This window comes from Scyliorhinus torazame, chromosome 1 (assembly GCF_047496885.1).
Source record: "Scyliorhinus torazame isolate Kashiwa2021f chromosome 1, sScyTor2.1, whole genome shotgun sequence".
Classification (NCBI taxonomy): domain Eukaryota; kingdom Metazoa; phylum Chordata; class Chondrichthyes; order Carcharhiniformes; family Scyliorhinidae; genus Scyliorhinus; species Scyliorhinus torazame.
Genome location: NC_092707.1, coordinates 146,866,568 through 146,892,889, shown reverse-complemented (window position 1 = coordinate 146,892,889; position 26,322 = coordinate 146,866,568). Strand labels below are relative to the sequence as shown.

The 26,322-nt window shown below is 47.8% G+C and overlaps 1 protein-coding gene across 1 annotated transcript in view; it reads right to left on the bottom strand.

Moving 5' to 3' along the window:
* Nucleotides 1-26,322, bottom strand: part of wdtc1 (WD and tetratricopeptide repeats 1) — a 124,752-nt gene that overhangs the window by 30,203 nt on the left and 68,227 nt on the right. The window contains exons 11-12 of the mRNA XM_072500970.1: nt 12,897-12,993; nt 4,185-4,358 (exon numbers count right to left, since the gene is read on the bottom strand). Coding sequence (XP_072357071.1) covers nt 4,185-4,358; nt 12,897-12,993 — 271 coding nt within the window. The remainder of the gene's footprint in view (nt 1-4,184; nt 4,359-12,896; nt 12,994-26,322) is intronic.

Here is a 26,322-nt window from a genome sequence, read left to right as displayed (position 1 = left end):
AGCCTTTGCCTTTCCCTGTATAGTCCCTTCTCCGGTGCCTCCGCATATTGTCTGTCCACCCTCAGCAGTTCTTTCAACAACCGCTCCCTTTCCCTACCCTCCTGCTTTCCTTTATGTGCCCTAATAGATATCAGCTCCCCTCTAACCACTGCCTTCAGTGCCTCCCAGACCACTCCCACCTGTACCTCCCCATTATCATTAATTTCCAAGTACCTTTCAATACACCCCCTCACCCTTAAACACACCCCCTCATCTGCCAATAATCCCATGTCCATTCTCCAGGGTGGAAGCTGTTGTTTTTCTTCCCCTATCTCCAGGTCCACCCAGTGTGGAGCATGATCCGAGATGGCTATAGCCGTGTACTCCGTCCCAGTCACCTTTGGGATCAGTGCCCTTCCCAAAACAAAAAAATCTATTCGTGAAAATACTTTATGTACATAGGAGAAAAACAAAAACTCCTTCCTCCTAGGTCTACTAAATCTCCAGGGATCTACTCCTCCCATCTGCACCATAAAATCCTTAAGCACCCTAGCTGCAGCCAGCCTCCTTCCGGTCCTGGACCTCGATCTGTCCAGCCCTGGGTCCAGCACCGTATTAAAGTCTCCACCCATTACCAACTTCCCCACTTCTAGGTCCGGGATTCGTCCTAACATACGCCTCATAAAATTGGCATCATCCCAGTTCGGGGCATACACGTTCACTAATACCACCGCCTCCCCTTGCAGTTTGCCACTCACCATCACGTATCTGCCCCCACTATCCGCCACTATAGTCTTTGCCTCAAACATTACCCGCTTCCCCACTAGTATGGCCACCCCCCTGTTTTTTGCATCTAGCCCCGAATGAAACACCTGCCCCACCCATCCTTTGCGAAGTCTAACCTGGTCTGTCAGCTTCAGATGCGTTTCCTGAAGCATAACCACATCTGCCTTCAACCGGGTTGGGGGGCTCTTTAGCCCCCCCCCCCTTGACGACTAGCCATTTCCTTTTTCAATCCAGCTCCTCACCCGGTTCCCACGTAGCTGTATCCCCCCCAGGCGCCCCCCCCCCCTCCCCCCCGCCCCCGCCCCAACCCCCCCTCCCATACCAGCTCCCCCTTCTCCCCAGCAGCAGCAACCCAGTTAACCCCCCCCCCCCCCCCCCGCTATATCCCAAGCTAGCGTAATTGCACCCCCCATGTTGCTCCCAGAAGTCAGCAAACTCTGGCCGACCTCGGCTTCCCCCCATGACCTCAGCTCACACTGTGCGAGGCCCCCTCCTTCCTGCTTCCCTGTTCCCGCCATGATTACCATAGCACGGGAACAAAGCCCGCGCTTCCCCTTTTGGCCCCGCCCCCAGTGGCCGGCGCCCACAGCTCCTCATCCTCCCTCACCCCCTCCCCCACAACATGGGGAAGAGAGAGAAGTTACAGGGTCGCAGGTTTAACAATCTGGGAAGTCCTCTCTTCCCCCTTTCCCCCCCTTCATCCCACAAATTCACCCTCCCACTTTTGTCCCAAACGTTCTTTTTCTGGCCCGCTCACTCCAGCTTCTCCTCGACAATAAATGTCCACGCCTCATCTGCCGTTTCGAAATAGTAGTGTTTCCCTAGATGTGTGACCCACAGTCTTGCCGGTTGCAGCATTCCGAATTTGACCTTCCTTTTATGCAACACCGCCTTGGCCCGATTAAAGCTTGCCCTCCTTCTCGCCACCTCCACACTCCAATCTTGATACACGCGGATCACCGCATTCTCCCACCTACTGTTCCGAGTTTTCTTGGCCCATCTGAGGACCATCTCTCTGTCCTTGTATCGGAGAAATCTCACAACTATTGCTCGAGGAATTTCTCCAGCCCTCGGTCTTCGCGCCATAACCCGATAGGCTCCCTCCACCGGATCTGTCGGGGCCTCCGATCCCATTAACGAACGCAGCATCGTGCTCACATATGCCCCGACGTCCGCCCCTTCTGCACCTTCGGGAAGACCAAGAATCCTTAAGTTCTTCCTCCTCGCATTGTTCTCCAGCACCTCCAGCCTTTCCACACATCTTTTGTGTTGTGCCTCGTGGATCTCCGTTTTCACCACCAGGCCCTGTATGTCGTCCTCATTCTCAGCAGCCTTTGCCTTCACGACCCGAAACTCCTGTTCCTGGGTCTTTTGCTCCTCCTTTAGCCCCTCAATCACTTGTAATATCGGGGCCAACAGCTCCTTCTTCATCTCCTTTTTGAGTTCATCTACGCAACGCCGCAGGAACTCTTGTTGGTCAGGGCCCCATATTAAACTGCCTCCTTCCGACGGCATCTTGCTTTGTGCCTGCCTTCCTGGCCGCTGCTCGAGGATCCACCGCAATCCAGCTACTTTCCTCTCTTTTTTCCATCCGTGTCCAGGGGGGATTCCCTTCTGGATTACCGCACAGTGCTATTTGCCGTTAAAATTGCCGATGGGGCTCCTATTAAGAGCCCAAAAGTCCGTTCCACCGGGAACTGCCGAAACGTGCGACTTAGCTGGTCATCGCCGCACCCGGAAGTCCCTTCTTTTTAAATTTAGAGTACCCAATTCATTTTTCCAATTAAGAGGCAATTTAGCGTGGCCAATCCACCTACCCTGCACATCTTTGGGTTGTGGGGGCGAAATCCATGCAAACACGGGGAGAATGTGCAAACTCCACACGGACAGTGAACCAGAGCCGGGATCCAACCTGGGACCTCGGTGCAGTGAGGCTGCAGTGCTACCCACTGCATCATCGTGTTGCCCAACTTCAGGTCATTGTTGACTCCTTCTTTGAAGCATAGGCTGTTCACTAAACACAAGGAAAATCAAGGTTGTCTTCCAACCAGCTCCCACAACACCATGTTTCACCCGCCTTGATGAAGATCGATGGCAAAATCCTGGAAAATGTGGACCATTTCCATATCTCGAGAGCCTCGTCTCAACTAGGCAGACAGAGATGACAAAATTCATCATTGCCTCCAATGTGCCAGCCTAGCCTTTGGCTGACTGAGCAAAAGAATGTTTGAGGACCAGCATCTTAAACTCAACACGGTTTTCTGGGCAGCAGTGAGACCCACTCTCATATATGCTTTGGAGACTTAAACAACCTATGACAGGCCCCTCAAATCACTGGAGAAGTTCCATCAACGGTGCCTTCACAAGGTCCTTCACATTCAGTGGCAAGAATAGTGGTTCACAAGGTAACATTCCCAGCATTGAAGCAATAATCACTCAAAACTAACTCCGCTGGCAAGGCATGTGGTTTGCATGCTTCCAGACCGCCAAAGCAGCTGCTCCACTGGGAACTTGGTTGTGGCAGGAGGCTCTCAGAAGAACAAAAACTTTATGGATGCCTTCAAAGTATCCCTGAAAAGGTCATACATTTTCCTCAATTCATGGGAGTCTCTTGCCTGTGTCTGACTGAAATGGAGATAGTTCATTCGGGAAGGCACCAAACACATGAAAAGATTTTGTCGGGAACATGCAGAAGTGAAATTCAAGCATCAGAGAGTGTGCATAAACTTACAAACAACTAAACTCCCTGATCCTCCAAGCACCACCTGCATGCATGGGGCAGTGTCTGCAGGCCATGCACTAGATATCAGGATTTCAGAACCGATCCAATTTGAATGGATAAAAGTAATCCTCAATGCGGAGGGACTGCCTAAGATGCATTCTACTACATCACCAACCCCACCACATTGCTCTTCACCTTCCAAAGCACCAGAGACCTCACAATTTGATCATAATGTCCTTCCCAAATTTTACCCCTGACTTTGCTCGGGTCCATTCCCACCCTTGAGTGTTGTGGGATATTTTGCCAAGTTGAAAGTCTTATAAGGGGGAGTTAAACCCATTGTTTCATGTTCACAGAGTGCCAAGTGGTGGAAATAGTAAATACCGAACAGGTTCCACTACAGTGGAGTAAGTAGGGGCTGGTTTAGCACAGTGGGCTAAGACAGCTGGCTTGTAATGCAGAACAAGACCAGCAGTACGGCTTCAATACCGTTCCAGCTTCCCCGAAAAGGCGCCATAATGTGGCGACTAGGGGCTCTTCACAGTAACTTCATTGAAGCCTACTTGTGACAATAAGCGAATATTATATCATATTATTAAAGGATTCAGCGAAGAGACAAAAACCGACACACACGGTAAAACGGAGTGCGCACAGGATACTCTGGCAGCTCTCGAGCTGAAGCAGGAATGCTCCTTACCACTTGCGCTTCATGAAGGCTGCTGCTCTGTTGCCATAAAGCATGGGATTCCCAGGAGCTTGCTGAATGGTCTTGCTGTAAAGTTGGATAGCCTGTGTCCATTGTTGCCGGGAGAAGGCATCATTTGCTTGTTGCTTGAGTCTCTCTAGATGAAGTGGCAGCTCATAGGGAACACTGCAAGGGGAAAATAAATGAACAATGAGTTGAAGAACTGGCTAAAAGAAGTAGAATTAAAGTGTGTTAAATATCCACAGCTAGCATTACTCATACACAACACACACTTCTTTAAAACATTGTCGTTTTAAGAATGCCAGAAACAGTTTTGGCCTTTCTCAAACTTTCCAAGCAGCCTTGGCACCGGCAGCTCAGCTCAGTCCAGCCTGAACCTTAACCGGCTCTGGTGGTCACCAGATTGAGAGATGCTTCAAAATATCAGAGTACTGTAGCCAACAGAGATTAGCAGCTGCAGTCAGCTGAGATTGGGGGATGACAAGCTTCTTGCAGGATGTATCTCCTACTCAAGAACCCTTGTCGCCTGTGAACCTAGTACACACGATAACTATTAGCACACCACCTCCTAGAATCTAAAAGAACATCTATGGGGCAACAATTTGTTCAAAGGGAATAAATAGACTCTCTCATACCCACCTAGTCTTTGACTAACAAAAGATTCATGAATCAGTTTTGAAGTAGGAAGTAAATAGTAGCAAGTAGGGATGTACAGCTGTACGGCACAACATTTCACAAACTGTCCCAAATCTGAATCAGAACACAAAACCTATAAATGGCTTTAAATTGTTGAGTTTTATTCGTACACTGGTTGGACAGAAGGAACTCCTGAACTGGGTAAAACCTGCAGGATATGGTACTCTCCCTAAACTTGGTGCTGGGAAACAATCATTTTCCGCAAGGTCCCTAAGGAACACCCTCGCTGGAAAAATTAGGAATTTAGGTTTGGGTTCCACAACTATTTGAGCCGGTCAATCAAAAGATATAAGACTACCTGATGAACGTTTTGCTGAGCAAATCTAGCAGACAGCCCAGCCAATCGGGCTGTTAGTGTGAGGTAATGGATTGTCTGCTTGCCAGCTCTAACCTTTACAAGAGGCAGACCATCCTGCAGGGAAAAGCAACCCAAGCTTTCATTTCAATATTTTGCATGATCATAAAAATGATACAGCACAGGAAGCGACTAATCAACTTAGCTCCTTGAAAGAGCTATTCAATTAATCCCAATCATGCTCTTCTCCAAAGCCCTCTACATATTTTTCCCTCAAGTATTCTTCCAATTCTTTTGACAGTCACTGTCGAATCTGCTTCTGCCATCCTCTGAGGGAGTGTTTTTTAAAAATTCATTCACGTGGCGTGAGCATCGTCAGTATTTATCGTCTATCACCAATTGCCCTTGAACTGAGTGGCTTGCGACGCCACTTCAGAGGGCATTTAAGAGTCAACCACACTGCAGTGGATCTGGAATCACATGTATGCCAGACCATGGAAGAGCGGCAGATTTTCTTCCCTAAAAGGACATGAGTGAACCAGGTGGGTTTTTGAATGACAATTGACAATGGTTTCATGGCCATCAGGAGGCCGTTAATTCCAGATTTTCTTTATTGAATTCAAATTTCACCACCTGCTGGTGGTGGGATTCGAAACCCGTCCCGAAGAACATTACCCTGGGTCTCTGGATTACCAGCCCTGTGATAATACCTCTACGTCACCACCTCCAAGTTGCAACAATTTGCTGTGTAAAAACAAAAACATCATGTCTGCTCGGTGTCCTCTGGTTACCCATCTTATTGCCACTGGGAACAATTTCTCCTCATTTACTCTTTCAAAACCACTTTTGATTTTGAACAGATCTATCTGCCACTCAATTTGTCCTATGATCTTCAAATAAAAAATGTGGCATATACACACAGCCAGATCTCTCGGTCCCTGCATCACCTTGAAAATTGTATCATTTTGTTCACATTGCCTCTCAGTCAGCCATGATCTAAGTGAATGGCGACGCAGGCTCGATTGGCCAAATGACTCGTCCCTGCATCAAATTTGTATGTTTGTATCCATCACTTCACACTTCTTTATTAAATTTCATCTGCCATGCGTCTGTCCATTTCACCAGCCTCTCTATATTCTCCTGATGGCTGTCGCTATCCTCCTCTTTGCTTACTACATTACTGAGGTTAGTGCCATCTGCAAACTTAGAAATTATACCCTGCCATGCCCGGGTTACTGTCTGTGTGGAGTTTGCACATTCTCCCCGTGTCTGCGTCCGTCTCGTCTCCACAACCCAAAGATGTGCAGGATAGGTGGATTGGTCACGCTAAATTACCCCTTAATTGGAAAAGAAATAATTGGGTACTCTAAATTTATTTTTAAAAATGTATTCCAAGTTGAGGAAAAAGGGATTTCTCCCTGATATCCTGAACTGATATTTATTCCTCAACCAACATCACCGAAGGACTGCCTGCTCATTTCTTATTCCTGATTTGTGGAGTTTGCGGTACAAAATTTGGTGCAGTGTTTTCTACGTTACAACAGTGACTACACTTCAGGAAGTGCCTGCTATGGGGCACTGAGATTGCAGTAGGTGCTGTATAAATGCAAGTCTTTCTTTCTTGCTCATTCTATGAGGATGACAGCATTTTTTTTCTTTTCCAAAAGACTTTCAAACAAACTGGAGACTGGATTGTCGAAGATATATTTCAGTATGGTCTTATTTAAAATACTGACAGGTTCTCTATTATGATCAATCAGGCAATTTTGCGGATTAATATGTGAAAGCCGTGGTCGCTTTGCTTTCCAACATGTCATAAGTATTTACAAAGATTGGATTTCTTTCTCTTAACAGATAGGTTGAAAATTCAGTGACAAACATTTATTTTCTGAACCGTTTTTGAGGCTCAGTGGAAATTGTTTTAACTGTACTTAAGTTGTACAAGTGATGGTCAGACTCCCTCTGAAGTACTACATTCAATTCAGAGCATTGCACTTCAGGAAAGATCATATTGTTCTTGGAGGAGCTACGGCAAAGGTTCACCACAGAATTAAACCAGAGCTAAGAAGTTAAAATTCTGATCATTTGTAATCACCCGAGTTCAGAAGGCTGAGGGCAAAACAAAAATGATAAGGGATTAGATAACATATATCCAGAGAAACGATTCCCTCTGATGGGCAATCTAAAAAAAAAGGGATATTCAGCCCATCGTGTCTTCGCAGGCCAAAAACAGAGAAAAGAAGAGTCGAGCCGCTCATTTTAATCCCACTTCCCAGCACTTGGTCCATAGCCTTGCAGGTTGCAGCACTTCAGATGCTGATCCAGGTACCATTTTAAATGAGTTGAGCATTTCAGCCTCAACCACCAACTTAGGCCGTGAATTCCAAACTCCCACCACCTTCTGGGTGAAAACGTTCCCCCCCCTGTCCCCGCTAATCCTTCTACCAATCACCTTAAATCTATGCCCCTTGGTAATTGACCTGTCAGCAAGGAGAAACAAGTCTTTCCTGTTTATGCCCCTCATAAATCTAGTACACCTCAATTAGGTCACACCTTACCCTCCTCTGCTCCAAGGAAAACAACCCTAGCCTATCCAAACTCTCCTCTTAGCTACAATTTTCAAGTCCTGGCAACATTTCCGCTGCATTCTCTCCAGAGCAATTATGTCCTTCCTATAACGAGGTGACCAGAGCTGTACACAAAATTCCAAATGTGGTCTAATCAATGTTTTATAAAGTTGCATCATTACATCCCTGTTTTTGTATTCAATATCTTGCCCAATAATGCATTCTTGACCACTTTGTCCACCTGTCCTGCCATCTTCAAGGAGCTGTCATGCATTCCAACATCTTTAACTTCTTCAACCCCTTCCTGTTAAATATCTTCCTGTTAATATTGTGTGTTCCCTTGCTTTGTTTGCCCTCCCTAAGTGCATTATCTCACAATTATATGGATTGAATTTCAGTTGCCACTTCTCTGCTCACTCAACCAAACTATTGATATAATTCTGGAGTCAACAGCTATTGACTTCACTGTCAAATACACAGCCAAATGACTTCCGGTGGCAGCCATTGAGTGAATGGTTGCGCACAGGGCAGCTCCGGCAGGAAAGTGGTGCAGATGTAGAGGGCTAGGTTCTCCCAGTATGTCTACTGGCTACTAGACCTGGCAAAAAAAAGGTTAAAGACCTGGCTAAGGAGTTGGAGAGGACCTGTGGCCCAGCAAAAATTGTGAGAATGCTGGAGGGGGAAGGGTTGTCGCGAGTGGGAAAGCCCCAGATGGAGCAGTTATGGCTTTCATCAAAGATGAATTCCACCAGCTAAGGAAGGAGATGCATGGTGACTGGTCAAAGGACATTGAGGGAGCAGTAGCACCTCTGTGTGGATTGATGGACCGTGTAGAGAAGTGCCTCGAGGCACAAGGGGCGAACATACGCAAGGTGGTGTCCGACTAGAGTGATCGGATCGTGTCCCTGGAGGCGGAGGTGGGGATCCAGGGAGACCTATACAAGTCACTGAGAGTGAAGGTCGAGGAACAGGAGAACAGGTTCAGGTAGATGAACCTGAGAATTGTGGGTCTGCCAGATAGTGTGGAAGGAACGAGCGTCACAAACTATGTGTTGAGAATGCTGGCCGGGATGGTGGAGGAGAAGGTGCTGCACACAGCTTCAGAGGTTGACAGGGCCCACAGGTCTTCAAGGTTGAATCCTAGAGCGGGTGGGGCAGCCGCCGCGGGCGGTGATTGTGCGGTTGCTCAAGTTTGTGGAGAAGGAGAAGAACCTGCGGTTGGCCAAGGAGAATTGAGACTGTGAATGGGAGGGGAATAGTGTCTAAATATCCAGGAAATTGATGCAAAGAGGCGTGCTGGATTCAACAGGGTGGTGTACTGAGGGAAGATTTGGTTTGTGATGTTTTATCTGGTGAAACTGTGGGTCACATTTGAAGGCCGAGAGTATTATTTCAAAATGTCGGAAGAGGCCAATGATTTTACAAGAGACCAGAAATTGGGGGAGAACTGAGAGCTGGTGTGAGATGTAGGAGCTGCAAAAGTTGGAGGTTATGGCTAATGTCTGTTGCTGGAGGGTGGGGTTTTCTTTCTTTAGGGAGTTCTAGATTTGTAAGGGGTAAGAATTATAACGTGGAATGTCCATGGTTTAAACGGACTGATTAAGAGGTCTAGGGTTTTTGCACACCAGAGGAGTTTGAAGGTGGAGGTGATCTTTTTGCAGGAGACACACTTCCGGTGAAAGATCAGGTCAAGTTGAGGAATGAATGGATGGGACAAGTATTTCACTCTGGCTTGACTCGAAGTCGCGGGAGCAGTGGCCATTTTGTTGAACAAAGGATGGGGTTTTGGGGGGCCAGGGAAGTGCAGAAGCCGGGATGGGGAGAGGATATGTGATAGTGAGAGTGGGGTGCTGGAGGGGACGCTGGTGGTGCTAGTCAATGTATATGTGCCAAATTGGGATGATGTGGGGTTTGTGAATGGTTTACTGGGAAAGATTCCAGACTTCGATATACACAGTCGACCATGAGTGGAGATTTTAATTGTGTGATGGAACCGAGGTGGACAGGTCGAGCTCCAAGTCAACGGGAAGGTTGAGGACGGTGAAGGAGTTGGGGGGGTTAATAGAATGTATGGGAATGGTTGATCTGTGGAGGTTTAAGAACCTGGAAAGGGGGGGGGATAGTGTACTCCTTTTCATGTGTATAAAGTGTATTTGAGAATGGATTTATTTATGGTGAGTTGAGCGGTGTTGATGGAGGTTGTGGGGGCAGTGGGGCAGCTATGGAGGGCAAGGGAGATGCAATATGAATATGGAGAGAAGGCAAGCCGTATGCTGGCCCACCAGCTGAGGAGGCAGGCCGCGTCCAGGGACATTTTAAGGGCGCAAACAGAGAAGTGGGAGGTAGAGTCAGAGCCGGGAAGAATAAATGAGGCATTCGGGGGGGGCGGTTTACTGCTGGGCCCTGCTACACAGAGGAAGAGGCAGATAGGAAGGTTAGCACTCCCGAACCTGCTGCACTATTACTGGGTGGAGTGGGTCAAGTTAGAAGAGGAGTCCTGTAGGGGTTCCAGTCTGAGGGCTATGGTGACAGCACCACTGCCACTTGCTCCAGAGAAGTAAATGGGGAGTCCGGTAGTACAGTCGACGGTCAGGGTGTGGAATTAGCTGCTGAGACACTAAGTTGGAGTAGATGCCAGTGTTCACACCGCTGTGCGGGAACCATAGGTATCAGCCGGGGGAGAGGGATAGGATGTATGGGAAGTGGAGGGAGGGGGGGTTGGTGAGGGCAAGGAACTTGTACTTGGAAGGGAAGTTTGTAGGTCTGGATGAGTCGCGGGAGAGGTTTGAGTTGCCAAGGGGGAGTGAATTTAGATATATGCAGGTGAGGGACTTTGCACAAAAGGGGTGGAGGACATTTCCCAGGTTGCCGGAGTACATCCTATTGGAGCTAACTGCTGTGCCTGGATGAGTTGGGAGAGGGTAAGATTGGGGATATATACAGGTGTCGGGAGAGCAGGGATGCGCAGGTGGTGCGGATCAATGACAAATGGGAGGAGTTTGGGGAATAGGGGGAGGAGATAGGCTGGGGATGCTGGGGACTGAGGTGCGAGGCGATGCCTAGGGTGAATTCAACCTTCTTCTGCATGAGGATGAGATTGATTCAGTTCAAGGTGATGCACAAGGTACATATGACCCGGGCGAAAATGAGTGGGCTCTTCCAAAGAGTGGCCGTGAGTGTGAGAAGTGTGGGGGATGCCAGTGAATCATGTGCACATGTTCCGGGGTTGCAAGAAGCTGGAGAGATACTGGGAAGTGGAGTTTGGAACGTTATCGAAGATTGTGGGGGCAGAGGCCAGGCCGGTCCCAATGGTGGCAGTTTCTGGGGTATCGGACGTGCCGGAGCTGCTGGAGGGGAAGGGGATCGATGTTGTGGCCTTCGCCTCTCTAATTGCCTGAAGGAACTTGCTAAATTGGAGGTCGGATATGCTGCCGGATGTTGTGGCCTGGCTGGGGTACTTATACGATTTTCTCCGGCTGGAAAAGATTCAATTTGAGTTGAGGGGGTCAGCAGAGGGCTTGGAGACATGGTGGGAGATGTTCATGCCGATGTTTGAGGAACTGTTCATTGCGGTTGGTGGTGGTTTGGGGACCGGGGGGGGGGGGGAAGTGTTGTTGTACATGTTGCTTTTTAAAAAATAAAAACACGTTTGAAATCAAATATATATTTTTTAAACTGCTCAGCCAATTTTTGTGTCATCTGTGAATGTATACTGGCAGAAAAAGTGAGGAAAGAAGTTGAATACACACATTGCTTTAAGGCGGAACATTAATACAGAAACTGGTTCCCCACACCCTCTAACAAGGCTATTAAGACCCTGATTCCCATGCCTCCTCAAAGTTCCTGAACCTCAACTCTAGCAAGATCTCATCTGAATGTCAGGTGAGGGACTTTGTTGGAGGAGTACTCCAAGCCGAAAATGTGCAAATTCAAGTGCATTTCTGGAGCAGAAAGATCTATGCTGTCACACCAAAGCAACACTGACGGATTCACATAAACAGATAATCTTTACATTGCAGAAGGAGGCTATTTGGCCCATCAAGTCTGCACTGGCTCTCAAGAGCATTCTGCCTAGTCCCATATTTCTGCACATTCTCTCTTTTCAGATAGCAATCCAATTTCCTTCTGAATACCTCAATCCAACCTGCCTCCACCAACCTCTCAGGAGGTTCATTCCAGACTCCAGCCATCCTCTGGGTGAAAAGGTTTTTCCTCACATTGGCAAAAGGAGTAAAATCAATTATTTCAAATCCATGCCTTCTAGTTCTTGATGATCCCAAGTGGGAACAGTTTCTCTCTTACCCTGTCGATACCCCTGAGGATCTTGAATACCTCTTTCAAATCTCCTCTCAGCCTTCTTTTCTCCATGGAAAACAGTCCCAACCTCTCCAATCTATTCTTATAGCTACAATTCTTTATCCCTGGAATGATTCTTGTGAATCTCCTCTGTGCTCTCTCCAGTGACTTCATATCTTTCTTCATATATAGTGCCAGGAACTGGATGTAGTACTCCAGATGAGGCCTAACTAGTGTCTTACACAAGTTCAATATGACCATCTTAATCTGGTACTTGATGCCTTTATTAATAAAACCTAGGATACTATATGCTTTATTAGCTGCTTGCTGCACTGTTGTAGGTGTTGTCTTTCAGATGAGATGTTAAACTGAGGCAGAATAGAAATACAGAAACCGGTTCTCGCAGGTGGATGTAAAAGAACCTATGGTATTATTTTTGAAGAAGAGCAAAGGAGTTATCCCTAGTGTCCTGACCAAAGGTCATCCCTCAATCAACATCACTTAATCAACATCACTTAAAAACGTTAAACGGTCAGTATCACATTAGTGTTTGTGGGACCTTGCAGAATGCAAAATCGTTTTCCGTGTTTCCTTTCTTACAATAATGAATACACTTCAAAAGTACAATATTGGCTGCAAAGTGCTTTGGGACATCAGAGGTAGCGAAAGGCACTGTATGAATGAGAGTCTTTCTTTTTACACATTTTTAGATTATATTTTTAGTGCTCTCTAATCGCAGGATTGCTCTGTTGATTCCAGATCCAACACTTGGCAGTTTCCAATCCCAGTGTTTCCACAATTAGTATGTATGCAGTCCAATCCTATCGTCTGAGCTGCATGTTCTCTTACCTGCTTTGTGACCAGGCGTCCGACAGCCTGAAGCCATTACTGTGGAGATGGATTCCATTTGTAACTCCATTTGTTGTTGATTTTCCGTTCTGTAAATCTGCAAGTTGAAAGATCACCATTACAAGTTGGACTCATAGTTTCAAAGTGAGCACATCCGTAAAGATGTAGCAATTCAGTTTATTATTTCTTCCCACATATAACTGATAGATAGAATCATACGGATGGAAACAAATGGACTCATTAGCGATAGATAGCATGGTTTTGTTAAGGGGAGGTTGTGCTCACTAACTTGATCAAGTTTTTTGAGGATTGACAAAGATGATTGATGAGAGGAAGTAGTGGATGTTGTTCACATAGACTTCAGTAAAGTCTTTGACAAGGTGCCCCAAGGCACACTGGTACAAAAGGTGAAGTCACACGGGATCAGAGGTGAGATGGCAAGATGGATACAGAACAAACTGTGTTCGGTTGGCAGTCAACAGCTAAACTTAAGAGAAAAGAAAGGTGAACCACAGGAGAAGGGGGGAGGGGAGAGGGAAGGAGGAGGAGACGGGGAACAATAGAGGAGAGCCAGTGAGAGGGAGGGGGGGGGAGTGATGGAGGCGAGGGAATGAAAGCCGGAAGAAGAGCACGGAAATCGACAACAAACTTGGCAAATACAGTAACAGAGAGCAAGAAAATACGGGAGAAAGACGGGACGAATGGCTGAAGCGGAGGTGAACGCGCAACAACGACAGCAAAAACCGCCTGGGGGGAGCAAGTAACAACATCAACACCAGATCCATTCGCGTATTGCCCTCTCTGTATTGGACATAACTACTGTAATTATTTCTCCGGCACCCAAATGTATATTTTCCCTCCCCAGTTTCCCCCCACCACAAACATGTGTCTATTTGTTAAACGTAATATTGCTAACTGTACAGAGTTGCTGTTTTTGAGCTGGTGTACAATATCCTACCAGTTTAAAGAAATATACATTTCATTCTGTGTATACCATGTTCAAAAACCCAATAAAAAACATTTTATTAAAAAAAAGATGGATCCAGAACTGGCTCGGGGGTGAATGCAATGCAACCAAAATGCAAATTGAATGGATCCATGTCGCATTACATTCATCTGGCCTGGGCTTGCGAAATCCTACCAACTGTCCTGGCTTGAGACAATTCACACCTCTTTAACCTGTGATTATCCCTCTCTCCAGTTGCTCTGTGTGGACCTGCAAAGACTTAATTACCTGCAAAGACACGCATTTAAAGTATCGTCTTGCATCATTGACTTTGTCTATATACATGTTTCTGGAACCCACCTCTTCATTCACCTGAGGAAGGAACTGTGCTCCGAAAGCTAATGATTCGAAACAAGCCTGTTGGACTTCATTGGACAGGGCATTGAATATAAAAACTGGCAAATCATGCTAAAGTTGTATAGAACCTTGGTACGGCCGCACTTGGAATATTGCGCACAATTCTGGTCGCCACACTACCAGTAGGATGTGGAGGCTTTGGAGAGGGTGCAGAGGTTTACCAGGATGTTGTCTGGTCTGAAGGGCTGTAAGCTATGTGGAGAGGCTGAATAGACTCAGACTGTTTTCATTAGAATGACGAAGGTTGAGGGGTGACCTGATAAGAGTTCTACAAGATTATGAGAGATATGGATAGAGTGGAGGGGCAGGCACTCTCTCCCAGGGTGGAGGGGTCAGTTACCAGGGGTCATAGGTTTAAGGTCCGTGGGGCAAAGTTTAAAGGAGATGTGTGAGACAGTTTTTTTTTTTAATACACCGAGGGTGGCGAGTGCCTGGAATGCGTTGCCAGGAGAGATTGTGGAAGCAGATACATTACTGATGCTCAAAAGGCATCTCGATAAATACATGGATAGGATGAGTATAGAGGGATACGGCACTAGGAAGTGCTGAGGGTTTTGGCCAAGGGTGGTATCATGACTGGCACAGGCTTGGAGGGCCGAAGGGCCTGTTCCTGTGCTGTATTGTTCTTTGAATTTCAGTTCAGAAGACTACTCAGTCCATCACTGGGTACCCCTGACTTTAGAGCCATTTTCATATTTCCCGGCTCTATCCCCTTGGCCCTTAAGACGATTCTTCCAGTGTTTATCCAATTGCTGCTTAAAAAAAGCAAAACACTGCAGATGCTGGAGAATAGAAATAAAAACTAAAAATGCGGAAAAGCTCTGTGGAGAGAGAAACAGGGTTGATGTTTCAAGTCTGAAACATCAGACTTCATCAGAAGCAATTGTATTTCCAGTATTTTGTTTTTATTGCTATTTATATAATCTAGTTTAAATAACCATTGACAGTAATGACATGAGCATAACAATGCTTAGCGGTGTTCATCCTGGAAAGGGAGAAAGGGAGGGCAGCACGGTGGCGCAGTGGTTAGCATTGCTGCCTCATGGCGCTGAGGTCCCAGGTTCGATCCTGGCTCTGGGTCACTGTCCGTGTGGAGTTTGCACATTCTCCCTGTGTCTGCGTGGGTATCGCCCCCACAGCTCAAAGATGTGCAGGGTAGGTAGATTGGTTATGTTAAATTGCCCCTTAATTGTAAAAATGAATTGGGTACTCTAAATTTATAAAACAAAAAAAGGGAGAAAGGCGGGGAAAAAAAGGAAATTGTGGTCAATTTCAGGAAACCAATGGAACTTCCATTCAGATTCAAAGGCAGTGTTTTTCAAAATGGGGGTCGCGACCCTAGAGTGGTTTGCGGGCTGCGTAAAAATTGGTCGCCAAAAATGATCTCCAGAGTGTGTCACAGTTTTTGTTTTAGAAAATATTTTATTGAAGCATTTGTAATTTTCGCAGTTTACAGTTTAACACTTTAACATTCCTTAAACAACCGCGCGGGCTGACACACGCAAAAAAACCTAAAAACATCCCCTACTACCCTCGCCCTATTTCCTAATTACCTGTGTACTAAGTTACCTGTCCTTGTCTTACACTACCATGCTTCCCATTTTCCTCCCCTTCCCCCTTTTCCCCTCCCCCCATTACTGCTGATGTTCAATTTTCCTTGAAGAAGCCGATGAACGGCTGCCACCTCCGGGCGAACGCCTGAATTGATCCTCTCAAGGCAAACTTAATTTTTTCCCGCCTGAGAAACCCCGCCATGTCACTGACCCACGCTCCTGACTTTGGGGGTTCGGAGTCTCTCCATCCCAGCAAATTCGTCTCCGGGCCACCAGGGAGTAGGCCAGAACATCAGCCTTCCTTCCCGCCTCCCCTGGCCCCGGATCTTCCGATATCCCAAATATTGCCAGTTCTGGAGTCGGAGTCACCCTCCCTTCTTGGACCTCTGACATGACGTCCGCAAATCCCTGCCAGAATCCTCTCAACTTTGGACACGCCCAGAACATATGTACATGATTCGCCAGGCTTCCCCCACAGCGTCCGCACCTATCCTCCACTTACTCAAAAAACCTGCTCATCTGGGCAGATTCATGTGGTCCCTATGAACCACCTTGAACTGGATCAGACTAAGTCTGGCACAAGATGAGGATGAATTAACTCTCTTCAGAGCCTTTTCCCATAGGAGTGTGTCACTGTTTAGAATTGATCCCACACACACATATCTGAATATCTGCACAGCATGTTTCCCTACTCCTGGGCCATAGCTGATATACTGCACAAACAAAATCTTTCCTGGGCGCTATCGTTCAAAATTGTGGGTAGATAAACAGAATGGAAACATGTTTCACTGATTTGTAAACAAACTCGGGCTAGATCGTTGCTCCTCTGTGTCTCCGCTCTTGTTGAGGGATCCGCCTGGTTTGGGGCTGTTCGATTTCAATGTAACTCCTCCCAGAGACAAGAGTCCGGCCTCTCAGTGACAACAAGTGTGGCTGAAGGTCACAGGCCCAGAAGGTGAACAGAACGCAGACGGTAATTGGACCCTTGTAGTCTAACCCACTTTCAACTGCCCCGCAGACTGAACAAGGGATTAATTCTGACCCGAGAACTATTTCTAACTAAGAAATGAGGAGTTGCGCATACTGCAATCATGTTTCACTTACAAGAATTTCCAATGTTCTCAACTAGCATACATTCACTCCCATTGCAGTACAACATTCTAATGGAACATGCACAACCATTCCAATCCATTTGTGAATGCAGAACATATTAAATATGTTCATTTCACTGCTTGCAGGAAACAGTATTCAGATCAACGTTTTTTCAAAAAATTGTGTTGCATAATTGTGGGTCGCGAGGGCTGGCCATTTGGTAAAAGTGGCTTGCTGGAACAAGTTGCTCAATTGCCAGTGCAGACAGCAGCGGGGAAAACGGGCACCCCTGCCTCGTACCTCTGCGTGGCTGGAAATATTCAGAGCTGGTGGTTTTAGTCTGTATACTTGCCATGGCAGTGCTGTACAGAGGTTTCACCCACAAAGTGAATCCTAGTCCAAACCCAAATCCTTGAAGCACCCCCATGAGGTACCTCCATGCTACTCGATCAAAGGCTTTCTCAGCGTCCAGAGAGACAATCACTTCTGGTGTTCTCTTCCCGGATGGGGTCATAATCACGTTCAGCAGGCGCCTGCTGTTTGCCCTTAGCTGTCTGCCCTTGACAAACACTGCCTGGTCTTTCGCGATTACTTCTGGCAAGCGGCTCTCCACGTGCCTTGCCAGAGCTTTCACCAGAACTTTAGCGTCCATGTTAATGAGTGGTATGGGTCTTTGTCTTTTTTGGGCATCAGTGAGATCGAGGCCTGTGCCAGCATGAGTGGCAGGGCCCCCCTCAACTGAGTCGTTAAACATCTCTCACAGGTATGGGGTGTAGCCACCTGGGTTGGCCACTTACCGACTTAAAATGGAGAACCGCAAAGGCTGAAGAGAAATTCAGCCAACACAGGCAAAGACTAGCAAGTGCAGAAATCATGTATATTGAAACCTGCAAAACAACCAGACAGCACTGAAAGCAGCAGCCATCTACATAGTAATGTGCGATTCCAAGGCACAATGGCAACAGTTAAGGTAAATAAAGCCAAGCCAGACTCCTCGGCGCCAGCAGGAGCCAAGACAAAGGAACGCCAACGGACACTTAGGGACCGCCCAGCGATCAGGGAACCGCTCCAGCATTGGAGAATTCGATCCAAGTGATCGGAAAGTAGTCCAATCACTTGGAACCAGGTACGGGGTCCACCCCGAAGGGCGGGAAGCCCCTGGGGACTATAAAGTAAAGCCCCTAAGTTCAAATCGTCCTTCTTTGGCAGGGTCACTCAGCAACCTGAATCAACCCGTGAGAGTGACCTGTCTCAGCGGCCGCCAACCAAGTAAGTCTCAAGTCAACGCTCACTACGAGATAGGCGCTCCTAGCTACCAGTCCATACCAGCTTTTGTATCCTGCAGACTCAGGACCTGAACGAAAGGCCATTTGTTCCCCTGACCTGGTGGGCCAGTCCGAAGCTAAGTGTAGGCCTTTTAGTGATAGGAATAGCCTAGAAAGTAGAGTTTATGCATGAGTAGTGATTTACTGTGTATAATAAATGTGTTTTGATTTGAATCTTACTAATTGGTGTGTTGAGTTATTGATCATTACTTGAACCTCGTGGCGGTATCATAAAGATGCCTGGCGACTCTAGAGCAAAGGTTAAACAAACAGAGCAAATTACGAATTAAGAGCCAACCAAAAGTTAGCAACATATTACTGGCGACATCCTGACGGGACCCGACTTAGAAGTGGCTTAACCACTCCGGGAGAACCCAAAAATTTGAATTAGAAATCCAATTGGGAACAGAAAAAACACAAGTGTTCAAGCAGTTCTGATCAATCCTTATAATTCGGAAGTGTGTTAATGCATGCATAACTAACAGGGCTATAAGGTAAACTGATAGATTTTTGTTGCGACAAACTGTCGGGAGTTTGTATTTCTGAAAATAGCGAAAGCCGTACCCGTAATTACAGCACCGCCTTATGACCCCTCGTTCCAAATTTTAAGAGAAGTATTTAGAGAGGAAAGATGGCAATGTAGGCAATGCAACGCCTCATGAACCGAGGAATTCGTGGTCGCAGCGACCAGCAGCAGAGTAGGACAGTGTCCCGTTTGGGAAGAGGAAATCAGGAAGTACCTCAAAGGGAAAGGATGGCCCCTTTGGAGCGAATTCTGTAACAATGAGGAAACAGGACCCAGGAGTATAGGACATACTTGGTAGGAGAACCTGTCAGAAATTCATAGGAAAAGCTTGGGAAAAGCTTGCAAGCCGATGGCAATCGTGTCTTGTTTGGCACAATTGCGAGGCACAGAGGAGGTCGTTCAGACGCTCCGCAGAGAGATAGAGGAGGCACATCGAATGAGTAAGGTCGATGTGAGCGAGATAGAGAAAGAGAACGTAGAACTAAGAAGGAGGTTAGCAGCAAAGGACGGAGAGGTGGATGATGCCAAGTGGGCACACCAGTCTTGTCTGGCGCATTTAAGCAGCTTCCAGACACAGTACAAAAAGGCCTATCAGGACACGCAACGTGCAGTCCTGGTAAGAGAGGAAACAGAGAAACAGGTAAAGGCATTGCAAAGGCAGTGCAGCGACCTGAAAACAGCATTAAGAGCACTCCATGCTACCACCACGGAGCAGAGACAAAGCTCACTAGATCACGCGAAGTCCAGGAAGCAGATTGCAGAACTGCAGTCTTTGCTTTCAGTTCAGAATGGATTCCAGAGCACCTTTGGATCCCAGTTAGATACAGAAGACGGCCCGGATTGGGAAGAATGAAATGAGACCGCACATAGATCTGTTCAGGGAACATGTGCGCAAGGAAAGCCCCAGAAGAGAAAAGCGCCCCAACCCCCCACAGAGCAGATAGTTCAGGCACCAATGAATCCAGTAATCACCCACCGCACAGTCACATCGGAAGGAGACACGGAATTCCTGTACACGACCCCCTTAACCGTGACCCAATTACGGGACGCGTACGAGAAAATCACACCGTTCCTCCCCACCTCAGACCCCCACCACTTCTTTGCCAGAGTAAATGAGACCGCACATAGATCTGTTCAGGGAACATGTGCGCAAGGAAAGCCCCAGAAGAGAAAAGCGCCCCAACCCCCCACAGAGTAGATAGTTCAGACACCAATGAATCCAGTAACCACAGTCACGTCGGACGGAGATACAGAATTTCTTTATACCACCCCTTAACCGTGACCCAATTACGGGACGCGTGCGAGAAAATCACACTGTTCCTCCCCACCACTTCTTTGCTAGAGTAAAGCAGCAGGCGACCATGTACGGCCTGGACGAGCGTGAGCACGTGAAGCTCACAGTTTTGAGTTTAGTCCCTTCGGTCGTAGCAGCCCTTCCCGACCCACAGAACGTAGGAGGAGGCACCCTGGCAGAGATGCACGCAGCGATCCTAGATGCGGTCGGCTACAAAAGAGGTGACCCAGTAGAAGGCCTTAATAAGTGTCGGCAGAAAAAGACGGAACACCACACAGCGTTTGCTGGATGCCTGTGGATCCATTTCACAGCAGTTTTCGGCAATTTAGAACGCGCCCATTTGTCCCAAGACGGTATGGCCAAATGGACCCGCACCCTTATCTCCCATGCCACAAAGGCAGGACAAAAAGCCTGTACGAATTATGACCCGTCAGAGGAAGCCCACAATGAGAAATGGGTTTTAAAAAGATTGTCCCGCGCCTGGGAGCAGTCTGTACAAAACGAACCCGCAGTTAGGAAACCCGAGGCACAGCAGGCAGAAGCGGACATCCAAGTGGTTAAAACGCACCAGAACCCCGCATGGATGAACGAAGGCAGGAACAGCCCCCCACAAAAGCCACAGGAGTGTTACAACTGTGGACAGTTAGGACACTTTGCACGAGAATGCAATGCCCCACAAAAGCCACAGAGAGCCCAGCAAACGGGTACTCTGAATAGAAATAGACAGAGCCCATAAATAGTGTGAGCACCCATTCAGACCGGATGGACCTGAACGGAACGGACTGACGGTGTTCGGGCTACCCCAGTTGGGTCTGCGACACCCTTTGGGATAGGTCCGGCCGACCGGTAGTTGCAGCAAAGATACGGGGACAGCCCATTGAATTTCTCTGGGACACAGGAGGGTCCCGCACCACAATAAATTCCTCCACCATATTCCAGAAAGGCACGTGGCCCACTACAGCCACCATCACCCTCAGCGACTTCACAGGCCACTCACAGCAGGGACACATCACAGCCCCTGTACCCATTCAAATCGGCAACATCACCACCAAGCACCCCATAGTCTTATTCGACCTGCCCCACACAGCAGAACACATTTTGGGCATCGATTTGATGAATTCCCACAACCTATCCTTTGATCCTGTCAACCAGTGTTTCTGGAGAATGGCAAAATCCGCAAGAGCCCCTGCAACGCTCACAATAGGGGAATACGCAAACAAGATTAGCGCATTCGGCAAATTTTGGTTTGACACAACCACGATTAGCACAGGCAAGCAGGTTAGGGCAGTTCTGCAGAAGCACAGGACAGCATTCACGACCCACAAACGACTGAGGCCGCATGACTGGTTCCGTTCAAATCACAGGACTTGACCCTAGACCCCAAAAGCAATATGGATTTCCCCAAGAGGCAGAGGGAGAAATCGCAAAAGTGATCGACAGCTTATTAGAGCAGGGCGTACTTAGATCAGTAGCCTCCACTAATAATGCCCCGATTTGACCAGTGAGAAAGCCCGATGGATCATGGCGACTGACCATCGATTACCGGGAACTCAACAAAATCACCCCCGCAGCAGCCCCCACGGTAGCCACAAGTCCCGAGACCATGCTCAAACAGGGACTCAACTCACAATACTTTACGGTTTTGGACGTCAGTAATGGATTCTGGTCCATTCCATTGGCAAAAGCGTGCCAATACAAATTTGACTTCACTTTTAAAAATCAGCAGTACACGTGCACATGCCTTCCACAAGGATTCCACAACTCCCCCTCCATTTTACACCGACAGCTGGCAAATGGTTTGTCAAAATTTTCACGCCGCGAATGTCTGGTCCAGTATGTGGACGACCTATTACTGCAGACAGACACCAAGGCAGAGCACATAGAGCTTCTGTCCGAACTCCTGGCACTCCTACAGAAAACTGGTTGCAAAGTAAACCCCAAAAAGCCCAGATTTTGGAAAACAAAGTGATATATTTGGGTACAATTATCACGCACGGTAAACGCGAGATCGAGCACAAAAGAATTGACTCGATTGCCAAATTGCCCCTTCCCCAGAATGTTTCAGCCCTACGGTCGTTTTTAGGACTGGCTGGCTACTGCCGAAACCATATTGACGGTTTCGCCAGCAAGGCAGCACCCCTCTCGGAACTCCTAAAGAAAGGAGCCCCTTGGGAATGGCTTCCGCAGCATACGGATGCTGTGGATGCTTTAAAAAGAGCCCTCATTGCAGGTTCCAGACCCGCTTTCCCCCTACGCTATAGAGATAGCTAGCACCGACCGCACCCTTTCGGCCGTGCTCCTCCAGGAACGACACGAACAGTTAAGACCCGTGGCTTACGCCTCCAGACTTTTAGATCCTGTGGAGTAGGGATTTTCGGCCTGTGAAAGGCACCTGCTCGCAGTTTATGGGCAGTTCAATATTTTTCTTACATAACCAGACTAAGCCCCATCATAATCCTCACGGAACACACCCCCACCCAACTTTTACTTGACGGACGATTCAAGGACGCTACAGTTAGCCAAATTAGAGCAGCTAGATAGACCCTTCTTTTGCAGGGACGGGACATCACTGTTAGAAGGACCAAGACCCACACTTTCTTAGCCGATAACCTTCAGTCCCCAGGCACCCCCCACGAATGTGAAATCATCTCACCGCACCACAACACAGGCCCCTTTATCGCGAAAACACCCCCCCAGAAAGATGGGTAGTTCACCCCAGAGCCCCCAGCCCACAGACACGTGCGAACCTTTGCGAATATATGTGGATGGTTCTTCCACAGTCTTAGAAGGGAAGCGCATTACAGGATGCGGCATATATGTCGAGGACGCGCAGGGACGCGCCCTAGGAGAGATCTCCTTAAAGCTACCAGGCCACTTAGGCGCGCGGGCGGCAGAACTAGCAGCCGTTGCGTACATTGTGGATCACCCAGGTTCCTTCCCCAGCCCAGCAGACATATACTCGGACAGCCTCTATGTCTGCAATAGCCTTACAGAATTCCTACCCCTGTGGAAAGCAAGAGGATTTGTTTCTGCAGACAGAAAACCCCTCCCTTCAGCCCCATTGCTCCGCCACATTTTAGAAAAGGCACAGAACAGGACATTCGGAATCATTAAAATTCGCATGTCCCACCGTTCCTCCGCCCCTGGAAATGTAAAGGCCGACGCACTGACCAAAGCAGGTTCCAGGCATGGATATTTTTGGACACCCCCCGAAAGTGCACCAGTGAATGCAATTCAGGTCTCGCAGACTAATATTGAGGATTTAGAGCAGGCCCAGAAGCAGGATAGCAATCTCAGGGAGATTTCGAAAGCACAATTTACAGCACCCTATGATAGATTTAAAAATGCACTGACCACACATGACGGTGTGGTGTTAAAAGACACCCTTTATGTGGTTCCTGAACAGGACAGGAATCAACTTATTGGTTTATTCCATGACAGTCATGGACATCAGGGAATTGATCCCACTACAGCCCACCTCAGGCAGCTCTGTTGGTGGCCAAGCTTAAAAGACGACGTAACACACTACGTTGAGAAGTGCCTTATCTGTGCCCAGAACAATCCAGACAGATACGCAAAGAAGGCTCAACTTAGTCACACTAAGTGACTAGATTCGAGTGATCCCTTCTTCATCACATTCCTCAATAAACCCCACCAAAGACCACCGCCCTACGATGACGATTCCATCCCCACAGAACTAGACACCACCTTTTGGCACCGCGATAATTCATTCAGGCTCATCTGGAACGACGAGATGGACCCCATCTTAGTTAATGGCCCCTGGACTAACCTCCAGATCGATTTCATAGGACCATTGCCCCCTTGCAGGAATGGTTACAAATACGTATTAGTCGTCATAGACACTTTTACAAAACGGGTAGAGGCATTCCCATCCAGAACGAACACGGCAAAAACCACAGCCAAGATCTTAACCCACCACATCTTTACGAGATGGGGACTCCCCCGCAGCATTGAATCCGACCAAGGTTCCCATTTTATGGGATGTGTCATGAAGAACGTCCTCACGATATTTGGCATTACCCAAAAATTCCACATCGCCTACCACCCCCAGTCGAGTGGTATCGTGGAGCGCATGAATCGGACCCTAAAATCCACCCTCAGAAAAATGGTCCAACAGAACAACACCACTTGGGATTCAGTCCTCCCTTTTGTGCTGATGTTTTTAAGAAATACTGTCTCAACATCCACAGGTTACACCCCACACACTCTCATGACCGGACGCCCCATGAAAGGCACAGAATTTTTATTAGGATTGGACTTGACCAGCCCCGAAGTGACGGCCCTCACTCACGAGACCGCAGTAAAGCAGCTAGTGGAAAATGTTAAAACGGCTCAGCTAGTAGCCGCAGTAAGATTAGGTACACAGAAGAAACAGAGCAAGGCCTGTTTCGACAAGACAGTGCATGCGACTGAGTTTGAGGTAGGACAGCAGGTCATGCTCTCAATTTACAACCCCAGCACATTCCTGTCACCGAAGTATTCGGGTCCGTACTCCATTGCGGACAAAGTAAGCCCCTCCGTGTATAAAATTAAGTTCCCCAACGGAAAGACTGCGTGGTTCCATATTAACCAGCTTAAGGTATATGGCCCACAGTCCAACCACGCACATCACGTCATGCTCGCCGCAGCAGACCACGCCCCGCCCACAGCCAACGTATCCCTACCCTCCCCCAACACGCCCACCACATCCACGGACCCACCCTCGACTCCACCCCCGAACTCTAGACTCCGCCCCAGAACGCCCACAGACAGCAGCAGCAGCGACAGCGACTGTGACTCGGACAATAACCACAGCACGCCTCCCTACTATCCCCAGGCAACAGGACCCACACCCAGCGAATATTACCACGATTCGAGTGATCCCTTCTTCATCACATTCCTCAATAAACCCCACCAAAGACCACCGCCCTACGATGACGATTCCATCCCCACAGAACTAGACACCACCTTTTGGCACCGCGATAATTCATTCAGGCTCGTCTGGAACGACGAGATGGACCCCAAATCGCACCATGCAGCCCTATCAGCCCTTATACACTCGAGAGTATGGCATCCGGGAGAAGATGACGACTTTGAGTCAGACTCTCAAAGCGAGAACCCCTTTGCGACCCTCTTCGCAACTGATAACTGAGGTGCCCAGATGATGTTTTAAAAAGGAACCGCTTGGGAGAAACGGTGTCCTTTCTGATGGAACCTGCAGCATGTTGTTTAATGTTGTTTGTTACTGTTATTGTTAAATGTTGTTTGTAAGATCGGAATTTTTTTTCCACGGCCCCACGCCATATTTGTCTGCAGAAACCTATGAAAACTTGCCAGTACGCTCATCGGCAGAAACCGCTGAGAGCTTGCCAGAACCCCGTTCATAACTGCTCTTCTGGTTCGAAGGTAGAACCTTTACGGCAACCCCCCCACGATGACTACATTTTTTGCCCGTTCTTGCCGGTTGCTCAGGCAGTGGAGAAACAACATTGGTCTCCGCCCTGCCTAAGGACCCCCCACTCTGGTCAGCTACACTCGGGTAGAGCACACACGGCATTGGTCGCCGTCCTACCCGGGGATTCCATCCAATTCTTACCCGTTTCGCACCTCATTTCGGCACTTTTGGTTCAAAAAATTTTGTTTTGTTTTCAGGCGACACTTAGGTTGCCATCCCTATGCTATTTACATCCTCAAACATTTGGATGGTAAATCGCACAGCCTGCGAGACGGCTCGCACTGTTTCAGTATTTTGTCCTGAATATTCGGTTTAAAATTTTTTTATTTTTATTTTTTTTAAATGAGGGAGTCACACATGATGACAAATTATAAAGGGAGAATTGGCACAAAAGGACAGACATACTAACAGACGAGATATTAAACCAAGATAGTAACAGACACTATGCTTGATCCCACAGAACCCTAGAAGCTCCAGGAAAAGAGACGAAACGGAAAGGAAGAGAAGAGAAAGAACAAGACAACAATGAAGACGGCATACGTGTTTTTCATTACTGCAATTTGTACCCGGTTGCGCGCGAACCCCCTGACCCCAACCCCCCCAGCCGTTAATGATTCACTTCCCCATAGCACCCAGAGCCCAGTAACAGGCAACTCCACACCATCATGGTGTGATAAGCTCATAACATGTTACTCCCTTTTCTCCATAGTCGAATCCCTATTAGTGTTGGCGATAGACTCTGCAGCTTCGTGCAGACCATCCACATGAGGAAATAGAGAAGGAGAGCCTACCGCGCTCGCACCCCGATGTACAGAAAA